Source organism: Cherax quadricarinatus, chromosome 68 (genome assembly GCF_038502225.1).
Source record: "Cherax quadricarinatus isolate ZL_2023a chromosome 68, ASM3850222v1, whole genome shotgun sequence".
NCBI classification, from domain to species: domain Eukaryota; kingdom Metazoa; phylum Arthropoda; class Malacostraca; order Decapoda; family Parastacidae; genus Cherax; species Cherax quadricarinatus.
The window spans coordinates 15,747,200-15,760,748 of record NC_091359.1 but is presented as its reverse complement, the minus strand read 5'-3'; the positions used below and the strand labels follow the sequence as shown (position 1 = coordinate 15,760,748).

Here is a 13,549-nt window from a genome sequence, read left to right as displayed (position 1 = left end):
TTAGTGCATACACATACACCTCTTTGCATGTTTCTTGTGGCATAGCAACTAGCTATAAACATGTTCTATGTCAACTCACTCGGGAGTTTGACAGGTGCAGAGTTGGTTGGTTCACTGGTGTCTTAAAATCAGCTGTACTGATAATCTTGAGTCCACCCCGGCTTTACCCCCACAGACCAAACACTGGAAAGACTCAAGAGGTTCTGTAGTGGTCTGTGCAGTGCTGCTTGTCGATCCAGTGAACGAAACAGACCAGTTTTAAAAGGGTTGCTCAATACGAGCATTACAGAGTAGTTGCAATGAGTCATCATCACATTAATACGCGGCCAGAACGCACATGACGTCACTCTGAATCACATGTAAAAAAAATAGGTAAAGAAAAGCAAGATTAAAATTTCTTATTTATTTGTAAAATATTATCTAAATACTCTTGTATAAATAGATCTGACTGTAATCTTACCATATGAATGTATGAAAGCTAGACTAGGCATAATTATAAATATTATTTCCACTGTTAAATTAATATGGCAAACACCACCCAGCATTTCTCACACACTTCGCTGGTTCATTCCTAGTAATATAGTGTATAACACGGGAATACAGTTACTGGTAAGATATTAACAAGGACCCGATACCTGGTCTTTGGGTGTTCAATACGGCCCTTTACCCTCACATAAGTCAGTATTTTGCCATGGTTAGGACAGTGGGACAAGTGACTATTCACGAGACTTAAACTGTGATTATCTGACTGTTGACGGCACTGCCTTGGATCTGTTTTCCGTTTGTTTATAAGTTTTATCGCCTAGATGTGATATTTAATTTACCGACACTGGTAGGCTATAACTGGCTACTCACCATCTCTGACTAATGACCATAAATCAAGAAATTTGCTTAAATTTATATGGAATTAAAGTCAATTTCTCACTGCTTTCCAGCAAATTTACCAATTTACACGAGATCAGACTAGTTCATTAATAAAAAAAACAATCACCACAATAGCAATAAATGAAATTACACTGACAAAAATGAAACCCAACAGAAAATGGGAAGCCAGAGAATGAATTCTACAATACACAGTCAGTTAATCACTGTTTAAGCCTGTGTAAGACACCCATCCGACTCTCTTAACAAAAGTGAAATATCGACTGATTAGGAGGGTGGGCTGCCTTCACTGTATAAAACATGATAGCTACAACACAGCTCACTGGCTGCCTAAGCCTATGAGCACAAAAGAGCCTATAAGATCGGCTGCCAGGCTGGCTAAAACTCATTAGTATTAATTTGTTCAAACAAAAATTCTGAAGTTGCAATACAAGAAATTATAATAAGTGTTGAACTGTCACTCCAAAAGTGAGTCTCGCGCAAAGATTTATGAAACACGTCGATATATTCTGTCTTTGGTGAAGCTTTGCTATCTATATTACAGAGGTATATTATTAATTCACAATTATTGTTCACATCAAGGCGAAGTGAGTGCATAACCTTGTAGACACTGGCATAGTAACACTAAGTGAAAGAACACTGAAAATTATATTTCACGTGGAACTGCCTTTGCATCAACTTGTTGCATAGACCGTACATTAAGATTACCCATACGGCCGGTGTATAGTTCACTCAATACTTTCTGTACACTTTTGCACCCGTGTGTGTGTGTGTGTGTGTGTGTGTGTGTGTGTGTGTGTGTGTGTGTGTGTGTGTGTGTGTGTGTGTGTGTGTGAGTGTGTGTGTGTGAGTGTGTGTGTGTGTGTGTGTGTGTGTGTGGTGTGTGTGGTGTGTGGTGTGTGGTGTGTGGTGTGTGGTGTGTGGTGTGTGGTGTGTGTGTGTGGTGTGTGTGTGTGGTGTGTGTGTGTGGTGTGTGTATGGTGTGTGTGTATGGTGTGTGTGTGTGTGTGTGTGTGTGTGTGTGTGTGTGTGTGTGTGTATCTCTAGTCTCAACACGTTCAAACCCAAGTTCATATTTTTTTACAAATATGTCAAAATTATTCGTAAGTTGCTTCTTGCTCTTACTGTAACCACGAATTAAATATTTTTCAAACACTAGAAGGAGCATTCAACAATGGTCAACATGCGAGCAATATTGCATGCAACAGCTTAACTGCTGTCACTGACGTGTGTCAGTACTGAGCTAAACCATTACAATTACCAGCTGTTCATATTCACATCACAGTGGTAACGTCTAGTATATTTTGGTCAAAAGGCCTCTTAGCAAGCCATGAGGATCAAAGGCTTAAACTGCACTGAGAGGGGCAGCAGTTTAAAGGCATCAACAATTTACATATATCTAAGGCAAAATTAGAACGTAAAGGCTATCTTAATTCATTGTTAGGCAATATTATGAATATTATAACAAGTTTAGGGGGATGGTAGTAAGAGTTTCTTGGCGAGTAGCTTGCCAAGTCAAAGAAAGAGGGAGTGTGATTCTAGCTTGAAGTAGAGTTGCATAGAGTGCGTGGGTTGAGTAAGGCGTGGATGTGCACATAGGGACTAGCATCCATCAAAGGTCAGCCGAGGGGCGGAGCCTCAATAATTCCACCTTGCCCGCCACTGGTAACTACGTGGGCGCGCATGGGCGTTGCTATTCAGAGGGACACTAGTTTGGGCGGCACAGAGTCTGGCGAGGAGAGGTCAGAGGAGGAGGATCGCTGCTGAGTGCCACAGTTGGAGGTGGCTGAACTTGCAGGAGCAGACACAACTGGGGTTGTCAGCGGCGTTAGGCCCGTATGTAGAGGGATCAGCCCAGTACCACTGGTCACTGGCGTCAGTCCAGTTCCTCCCTCCATCATAGACTCAAAGTTCAGCCCACGAAGTCCAGCAGACGGAGTCTCAATGGGGACGCCCAGATCAGCGACACTTGGGGTGCGAAGTGCTACAGGTGCTACATTAAGGCTTGTGGGTCGCCTGGGACGGGACTCGTTGCTACTGCCGTTAGTTTTCTTCACAATGACAAATTCGTCATCATCCATAGGCTCCTCCTTTACAGTTATATCCGTTTTCAAAATGCGGAGATGCAGGTTTGAGTTGGTGGTGGTCGTCGTGGTGGCATTTGTGGTGACGGGGGCAGAAGCGACTTGCTGTTGCTGCTGACGGCGGCGACACACTGACTTGTGTGTGGCCAGCAGAAACTCCAGTTCATCTCGCTGCTGCTGCAGAAGTTGAATCTCCTGTTGCAGCTCAGACTTCTTATCCTCCAACTCGTCAGTCTCGTCCTGCAGCATGTTGGTCTGATCCAGTCGTCTCTTGCGGCAGCGAGCGGCCGCCAGTTTGTTCCTCTCCCGACGCAACGACCGCCGCTCCTCCTCTTCCGCGGACAACTGTAAGCCAAATAAAATACATTTAATATTCCGACCTATGTACTTTGTTACAGGGCAGTAACAATAGTAATAACAGTAATAGCAGCAGTAGTATTATTAGTGGTGTTTACAAAATACTAGACTTAGTGGCCATTTGGCGTTTTTAGCAATTAAAATAAAGCAAAAAATTAACAGACTACTAATATGGGTAAAACACACAAGTTAAGATGCAGCCTCACAAGTGAGAGGCAGCGAGTGTATGACAGAATGAGTGGGGAGAGGGACTGAGTGACTGATAAAAAGGGGCCCCATCACCTCTGTAAACCATAGCAGCTGAGCACGCTATAACCCGTCCTTGACCATGCAAACATCAATATTCCCGCAGGGTAACACGTACAGGGCGAGTCAGTGACAACCATTTAACCAGGATTAAGGTGACCCAACTCAGAACTAATTCGCCAGCAATAAAATACAATATGACTACCCGTCAGCACTGCTGACAGGTGACCACTAAGGTGAGTCAGCACCACTAATACCTGACTCACTAGTGAATCTCAACCAGCAACAACAAAAATGAGTAACAGACAGGTCCCAAAAAAGAGGAGAGAGAGCGCGCGCGTGTGTGTGTGTGTGTGTGTGTGTGTGTGTGTGTGTGTGTGTGTGTGTGTGTGTGTGTGTGTGTGTGTGTAATGGGGGGGGAGTACCTAGTTTCAACTGTCAGGATTCACTTCCTAGCCTCGTGGGTCCCATCGTACCAGTTCTTGAATCTATGTACAGAGCCTGCTTCCACTTTGTGATCATTCCACATATCGACCACTCAAACTAAGAAAAATACTTCCTTACATCCCTGTATTTAACTTTTAGCTGTGCCCTCGAGCGCCTGTTTTCCAACAACCAGGTCAGTGGTACCAATGACAGTCTCCACCATACTACAGTGGTACAGAGGAACCTCCATACTTACTACAGTGTTGGAGGAAACTAGGTTATCTGAATTCTTGTTTACAGTATAGACCCTGTAACTCGCTACCATTGAGAGTAAGAAAACATCCGGTCAAATGCCAGACTAGCGTCATCCTGGCTTGATAAAGACCTTGGCCAAGATAACCATCCACTCCCTTGGTTTTCTGATGCCAAACTAACAAATATATGGACAATAAAAACCCCACGGAACGGGTGGGGTTTGACTCCAGATCAGTGCATTAACCACTCTGCCAGCTGGCTACAATAAGATTCAGCCATCAAGTATATGGACAGAAGTATACAAACGGTGTATGACTTAGCTATATTATGCAATACCGCCCAAGTTGATTAAAGATTTGTGTAACACCTGGGTACCTTTATTGCCGAAATGTTTCGCTAGCATAGCAGATTTCTTCAGTCTAATACAGTGATGGAGACAATAGTAGTTTTGAGGTGGTCAGTCAGGTCCGTGATAGGTGTTACAAATGCGTCTTACTTGGGACTTGTATAGTTATGAGGGGTCAGGTAAAGCAGAGGTCAGGTTAGGTCAGGTGGTAGCGTGTTGTGGGTGGGGGGAGGGGTGTGTGTTATCTGACTGCAGTGTCAGCTCCATGGAGCTGAACTCTTCTCTAAGCTGAGGGACTGACCACCTCAAATACTTTTTCTCCAAGACTGATGGACTGATCACATCATCTTTATTTCATTACTACTGCTGCTCCTGTATTTGACTGAAGTCTACTGTGTAAGCGAAACGTTTCATCAATAAAATACCCAACTGTTGCACATGTGTCTCAATTCCTGTATGTTTACTGTCAGTCTTATGCCCTTCAACCTGCTGGCTCGGCTATTTAAGTGTCATTTCCACTCTTTCCGGTTCTCTCCCAGTCTTAAAATACTCTGTAAAGTAAAAGGACACAAGTGCACCTAATGTGACATTTATTGTGGCAACGTTTCGCTCTCCAGGAGCTTTATCAAGCCATATGGCTTGATAAAGCTCCTGGAGAGCCAAACGTTGCCACAATAAATGTCACATTAGTTGCACTTGTGTCCTTTTACTTTACATATTGTCGGTAAGTCTACCAACTTTATTAAAATACTCTGTAAACCTTGACAGTTGATATCGAGAAATTGGTTTTAAAGAAACACATGAACAAAAGCTAGGACAATATAAAACGTTTCGGTCCTGGGACTTTTATAAAAAGTTTTATGTCCTTGTGTCTGCTGACATGTCAAACTAAAAATACTCTCATGATGTAGGAAAAGTGCGGAGCTAACTACTACACATACTAATGTGAATGTCCCAGGGAACACGAGTCTTATTTTAGCCTATAATGCTGTTAGAACTGGATGGATTTGGTGACCTCAGATTACATACCAAGACTTCAGAGAGGATTGTAGATAAGACACACAGGCAACATTTAGGCCTTGATAAAGCTACTGGAGAGCGAAACGTTGCCACAATAAAATGTTACATTAGTTGCACTTGTGTCCTTTTACTTTACATATTGTCGGTAATTCTACCAACATTATTACAACCTAGAATAACCTAGAAAAGCCACACAAAGTGACTTATTTCCATTGAGGTCTTTAGTCTGGAACAAGACTATTCATCAGGTTAGGGCATTGGCTTAAGCCGGTAAGTGACTTGGTCCTGCCTTGCATGGGCCAGTGTTCCTTATGTTCTTATGACTACCACCATCTCTACCCACGCGACACTTCACCTGACTCCTGCCACTATATATATACGCATTTTCTTAGTTTTCTCTGTATTAGGACTGAAGAAGCTACTCGTGGCGAAACGTTTCTTTTAATAAATGTCCTGAACAATACACAAGTGTGAACATCAAAATGGTATACAATACCGACAGGTTGTTAGGTAAGACACATATGCAACAGTTAGACAACTTTATTCCGAAACGTTTCGCCTACACAGTAGGCTTCTTCAGTCGAATACAGAAAGTAGGCAGGAACAGTAGAGATGTGAAGACGATGTAATCAGTCCATCACCCTTAAAGTCGTAGAATTTGAGGTTGTCAGTCCCTCGGCCTGGAGAAGTTCAGTTCCATAGTCAGGAACTATCTGAAGATCAAGCGACAGTGCGGAGACTTAAATACTGTCGGAAGGAGAGGTGCAGGGTAGTAGTAGTAGTAATAGTAGTAGTGAGAGGCAACTGAGAGGTCATGTCCCTCTCAGATCCAACCCTTCTCACTTGAAAAGCTTGTTCAAGGTGTTTTCTGTACCAAGATGCCACGTGTTGCAGTGTCTGACAAGATGAACATCAAAATGGTATACAATACCGACAGGTTGTTAGGTAAGACACATATGCAACAGTTAGACAACTTTATTCCGAAACGTTTCGCCTACACAGTAGGCTTCTTCAGTCGAATACAGAAAGTAGGCAGGAACAGTAGAGATGTGAAGACGATGTAATCAGTCCATCACCCTTAAAGTCGTAGAATTTGAGGTTGTCAGTCCCTCGGCCTGGAGAAGTTCAGTTCCATAGTCAGGAACTATCTGAAGATCAAGCGACAGTGCGGAGACTTAAATACTGTCGGAAGGAGAGGTGCAGGGTAGTAGTAGTAGTAATAGTAGTAGTGAGAGGCAACTGAGAGGTCATGTCCCTCTCAGATCCAACCCTTCTCACTTGAAAAGCTTGTTCAAGGTGTTTTCTGTACCAAGATGCCACGTGTTGCAGTGTCTGACAAGATGAACATCAAAATGGTATACAATACCGACAGGTTGTTAGGTAAGACACATATGCAACAGTTAGACAACTTTATTCCGAAACGTTTCGCCTACACAGTAGGCTTCTTCAGTCGAATACAGAAAGTAGGCAGGAACAGTAGAGATGTGAAGACGATGTAATCAGTCCATCACCCTTAAAGTCGTAGAATTTGAGGTTGTCAGTCCCTCGGCCTGGAGAAGTTCAGTTCCATAGTCAGGAACTATCTGAAGATCAAGCGACAGTGCGGAGACTTAAATACTGTCGGAAGGAGAGGTGCAGGGTAGTAGTAGTAGTAATAGTAGTAGTGAGAGGCAACTGAGAGGTCATGTCCCTCTCAGATCCAACCCTTCTCACTTGAAAAGCTTGTTCAAGGTGTTTTCTGTACCAAGATGCCACGTGTTGCAGTGTCTGACAAGATGAACATCAAAATGGTATACAATACCGACAGGTTGTTAGGTAAGACACATATGCAACAGTTAGACAACTTTATTCCGAAACGTTTCGCCTACACAGTAGGCTTCTTCAGTCGAATACAGAAAGTAGGCAGGAACAGTAGAGATGTGAAGACGATGTAATCAGTCCATCACCCTGTCTCCTTCCGACAGTATTTAAGTCTCCGCACTGTCGCTTGATCTTCAGATAGTTCCTGACTATGGAACTGAACTTCTCCAGGCCGAGGGACTGACAACCTCAAATTCTACGACTTTAAGGGTGATGGACTGATTACATCGTCTTCACATCTCTACTGTTCCTGCCTACTTTCTGTATTCGACTGAAGAAGCCTACTGTGTAGGCGAAACGTTTCGGAATAAAGTTGTCTAACTGTTGCATATGTGTCTTACCTAACAACCTGTCGGTATTGTATACCATTTTGATGTTCATCTTGTCAGACACTGCAACACGTGGCATCTTGGTACAGAAAACACCTTGAACAAGCTTTTCAAGTGAGAAGGGTTGGATCTGAGAGGGACATGACCTCTCAGTTGCCTCTCACTACTACTATTACTACTACTACTACCCTGCACCTCTCCTTCCGACAGTATTTAAGTCTCCGCACTGTCGCTTGATCTTCAGATAGTTCCTGACTATGGAACTGAACTTCTCCAGGCCGAGGGACTGACAACCTCAAATTCTACGACTTTAAGGGTGATGGACTGATTACATCGTCTTCACATCTCTACTGTTCCTGCCTACTTTCTGTATTCGACTGAAGAAGCCTACTGTGTAGGCGAAACGTTTCGGAATAAAGTTGTCTAACTGTTGCATATGTGTCTTACCTAACAACCTGTCGGTATTGTATACCATTTTGATGTTCATCTTGTCAGACACTGCAACACGTGGCATCTTGGTACAGAAAACACCTTGAACAAGCTTTTCAAGTGAGAAGGGTTGGATCTGAGAGGGACATGACCTCTCAGTTGCCTCTCACTACTACTATTACTACTACTACTACCCTGCACCTCTCCTTCCGACAGTATTTAAGTCTCCGCACTGTCGCTTGATCTTCAGATAGTTCCTGACTATGGAACTGAACTTCTCCAGGCCGAGGGACTGACAACCTCAAATTCTACGACTTTAAGGGTGATGGACTGATTACATCGTCTTCACATCTCTACTGTTCCTGCCTACTTTCTGTATTCGACTGAAGAAGCCTACTGTGTAGGCGAAACGTTTCGGAATAAAGTTGTCTAACTGTTGCATATGTGTCTTACCTAACAATACACAAGTGTCTTTTTCCACGTCTTATGTACAGGACTGATGAAGCCACTGTGTAGCGAAACGTTTCCATAATAAAGATACCTAAGTGTTGCACATGTGTCTAATTTATCAACTTGTCGGTTCTCCGAAGCATTTATCTACACTCTATGGCGATATGTTCACTCAGGAGGGGCGAGCGGTGTTGCTTAACAGATTCCGGGGGAAGCCCCAGATGTCGACTCTCCAGAGATGAGCAGATGAGTGATGACATCACTTGTTTAATTCTATACATGATGCAGACTACCCTCAAGACAACCAAGTTATGAAAGTTAAGACACATGTGCAACATCTATCCTTATTGTAGAAGTTTCGCCATCCAGTGGCTTTATCAATACAAATTCTAGGACACAATTAAAGACAGTAGAACTATATACAAAAGATGAGGTAATCAGTCCCTCAGCCTTGGAGTTAGTGTTCACAGCATCGTGGTGGAGGAGAATCTGGAGCAAAGGCAAGAAGTCTGGCGGTTATATAGGCGTCAGTGGATAAGGACGTGTAGCAGACGAAGGCATAGTCACTGGTAGGCGGGATTCCCCAGTGGAATCATGTTCCACATATCTTAATCTTCAACTTGTCGATATTTTATACCATTTTCAACATGCTGTGTTACATACCTGTGTTGCACAGGTGTCCTACGTTTCGCCACGAGTGACTTATTCAGTCTTAATACAGAAAAAATTAAGAAAACGCGTATATATATAGTGGCAGGTGAAGTGTCGCGTGGATAGAGGTGGCAGCTGTAAGGAAATGGTATGGTGATACCGACAAGATGTGGAAAAAGACACTTATGTACAGTTCAGGACATTTATTAAAGGAAACGTTTCGCCACGAGTGGCTTCTTCAGTCCTAATACAGAGAAAACTAAGAAAACACACATATATATAGTGGCGGGAGTCAGGTGAGGTGATGCGTGGGTAGAGGTGGTAGTAGTAGTAGTAGTAGTAGTAGTAGTAGTAGTAGTAGTAGTACTACTACTACTACCACCTCTACCCACGCATCACCTCACCTGACTCCCGCCACTATATATGTGTTTTCTTAGTTTTCTCTGTATTAGGACTGAAGAAGCCACTCGTGGCGAAACGTTTCCTTTAATAAATGTCCTGAACTGTACATAAGTGTCTTTTTCCACGTGGCAGCTGTAGTAGAACTAGGGTGGAGGGACCTGTTATGTTGCAGCAGTTTCCACAATGGGTAATGTTCTGTTGATTAGCAATTTTGAGATACTGTAACTACCGGACTTTTGCTTTATAGTGTTACTAACAACAATTAAGGCAGTTTCTATGCATTTTCTCCGTCTTAAATCGTCTTGTTTAATAACTAGTTTAGTCTCACTGAATTTCATGGTGTCCAACATCGTCCCTATGTTGAACACACGCGTTATTACGGTCATCATTTTTGCAAGCGCTTCTGTGTTCTGTGTTCGGGGCTGTTTCCCCCACATATGCTGTGTCACACCCCCCACATGGTATAGTGTAAATTCCTGCACCTGTGCCAGACTCATGCTTTGGTTTTTGTACCAGGTTCCTAATAGTGGTTGATGAGCTGGTAGATATTTTAGCCAGTTTTCTGTCAAACATTGTGGAAACGTTAGTGGCAACTTTGCTGACCGGTAAGACTATGTAACTTGGAGGCTTTTCTTCAACTTGAGTGGCGTTGCTCTTGTTGAGGATACGTGTCGCACGTTTCCTGCAGTCACGTATGAAGTGTAGGGGAAAGTGTAGTGAACTAAAACAATGGGTGATGTATGTGCATTCTTCTTCGAAGAATTACGGACTAGAAATTCTGTAGGCTCTCAGAAAGAAGCCAATAACTACCTCTCTTAGTTCTGGTGTCATGGTGAGAAGAAATGTAATGAAGTTGGTAAAATTACCGACAATATGTAAAGAAAAAGGACACAAGTGCAACTAATGTGACATTTTATTGTGGCAACGTTTCGCTCTCCAGGAGCTTTATCAAGCCGTTACAAACAGTACATGGACACAGAGGGTATATATAGGCTCAGAGTGAGGTGCAATACTAGTGGTGGTAGTAGTGGTGGTAGTAGTAGTGGTAGTAGTAGTGGTAGTAGTAGTGGTAGTAGTAGTAGTAGTGGTAGTAGTGGTAGTAGTAGTAGTAATGGTGGTGGTAGTAGTAGTGGTAGTGGTAGTAGTAGTAATGGTGGTGGTGGTAGTAGTAGTGGTGGTGGTAGTGGTAGTAGTGGTGGTAGTAGTAGTGGTAGTAGTAGTAGTGGTAGTAGTGGTAGTAGTGGTGGTAGTAGTAGTGGTAGTAGTAGTAGTGGTAGTAGTGGTAGTAGTAGTAGTGGTAGTAGTAGTAGTGGTAGTAGTAGTAGTGGTAGTAGTAGTGGTAGTAGTAGTAGTGGTAGTAGTAGTGGTAGTAGTAGTGGTAGTAGTGGTAGTGGTAGTAGTGGTAGTGGTAGTAGTGGTAGTGGTAGTAGTGGTAGTAATACAATATGTAGAACAATTAACTTGCACACGAGTAAAGGATATAAAAGCTATTACTTGGGAAACAAAAAAATTGGTTAGACAAATATTTCTATTGGAGGCTGGATAGAGGCAGCCTGTTTCAATGTTCATTCTCTGTAATGTGCTTGTGTAGTATTAACAGGAGAGACTATGTGATGGCAGGGTTTACTGTTTTCAGGAGGATTTTTGCTAAGACTTCAGAGATGGTGCATTAGAAACAGCTATTAGTGAAGATTCAAGGCACTTGCGTCTGTGGAAATTAGTTTCTTTGATCACTAGTTGGGCGTCCCTGAACTTCACGAGATGATTGGTGGAATTTCGGTGTTGTATACAGGCGTTGTTCAAGTTATCGTTCCTACATGCATAAATGTGTTCATTGAGGCGGGTGTCGAGGTTTCTTGCCGTTTCACCTGCATAAATCTTGTCGCAGCCTCCACAGGGTACAGTGTAGACCCCTGCGTTGACTGGTTCGTGGTGCTTGACTTTTGTTCTGGTTAGATCCTTTATCGAAGTCCTGGAAGCAATGGCGACTCTGGTGTTAGCTTGTGAAAGTACTTTAGAAACGTTCAGTGCAACCTGGCTGTTGGGAAGAATTATAACTTTGTTGGGAGTGGTGTTGGTGCGTGGAGAATTAATGATCTGAAGGGCTCTTTTCTTGCAGTCTTTGATGAAAAAGGAAGGAAAATGTAAATTTGTGAAGGTCCAAGGTCCTAGCCTCTATCGCCCCACTGGGAAGACTGTTCCACGCATCTACAACTCTGTTAGAAAACCAGTACTTACCTATGTCCTTTCTAAATCTAAATTTATCCAACTTAAATCCATTATTTCTGGTTTTTACCTGGTTCGACACCCTCAGTACTTTATTAATATCTCCCTTGTTTATGTCAGTCATCCACTTATACACTTCAATGATATCTCCCCTCATTCTACGCCTCTCCAGAGAGTGGAGATTTAAGGCTTTAAGTCTATCTTCATACGGGAGGTTCCTTACACAGTAAATCATTTTAGTCATTCTTCTCTATATGTTCTCTAATGAGTCTATATCCATCCTGTAGCAAGGGGACCAAAACTGAGCAGCATAACCTAAATGAGGCCTCACTAGTGATGTATAGAGCTGTAAAATAACTTTTGGACTTCTGTTACTTATACTTCTTGAGATAAATCCAAGTAATCTGTTGGCCTTGTTGCGCACACTAAGGCACTGCTGTCTTGGCTTTAGATTTTTGATCACCATGACTCCCAAGTCCTTTTCACATTCTGTATGATCAAGCTCTATTTCACCTAGATTATAGCTTCGAGGGTTATTTTCATCACCAAGGGCAAGTACCTTACACTTATTGACATTGAACTTCATCTGCCATTTTGTAGACCAAGACATTAATTTGTCCAAATCCTCCTGGAGTTCATTGCTATCCTCAGAGTGAATTATACGGCCTATCTTTGTATCATCAGCAAACTTACTCGTGTCACTCGTAATCCCTTCATCAAGGTCGTTAATGTAAATAATGAACAAGAGAGGGCCTAAAACTGATCCTTGTGGAACTCCACTAGTGACTAATCACCATTTAGATTTTACTCCATTAATGGTAACTCTGCTTTCTATTGATAAGCCATGCCTCTATCCATGCTAGAACTTTACCTCCTATACCATGAGCTGCCACTTTTCTTAAGTCTCTTGTGAGGTACTCTATCGAAGGCTTTACTAAAATCCAAATAAACAATATCATATTCCTTATCGCTGTCAACTGCCTCAAATGTTCTATTGAAGAACGTCAGTAAGTCTGTCAACTGCCTCAAATGTTCTATTGAAGAACGTCAGTAAGTCTGTCAGGCAGGAACGACCTCTCGTGAATCCATGCTGAGATTCATTTATCAAGTTATGCTCTTCAAGGTGACTTCTAATAATGTCAGCTATAATTGATTCTAATAACTTGCCCACTATAGATGTCAGGCTTATTGGACGGTAATTTGAAGGAACGGACTTATCCCCTGATTTAAATATAGGAACCACATTAGCCATCTTCCACAACTCTGGCACAACACCGGTAAGGATGGACGCATTAAATACACTCGTTAATGGCTGACTAAGCTCCATCTTGCATTCCTTAAGTACCCTGGAAAACAACTCATCGGGTCCTGGGGACTTATTTTGCTTCAGTTTGTCTATCTGTTTAATAACCATGTCCATCGTGACAGTAATATTAGTTAATTTAAATTCATCCTGAACTAAATAATTGTTAATTACTGGAATCTCATTTACATCTTCCTGTGTAAAAACTGACAAAAAATAGTCATTAAATAAGGAACACATTTCCAGTTCGTTATCCGTCAGCTGTCCATTCCCAATTTTCAGA

General features: G+C 42.5%; 1 protein-coding gene across 4 annotated transcripts in view; it reads right to left on the bottom strand.

Annotated features, from left to right (window-relative positions):
- Positions 1-388: 388 nt before the first annotated feature.
- kay (transcription factor kayak) overlaps positions 389-13,549 on the bottom strand; it is a 60,113-nt gene continuing 46,952 nt past the window's right edge. For all 4 annotated transcript variants that reach the window (XM_070099711.1, XM_070099713.1, XM_070099714.1 and 1 more), the window contains exon 4: positions 389-3,311. In XM_070099711.1, the coding sequence (XP_069955812.1) occupies positions 2,580-3,311 (732 nt within the window). In that variant the 3' untranslated portion in view covers positions 389-2,579. The remainder of the gene's footprint in view (positions 3,312-13,549) is intronic.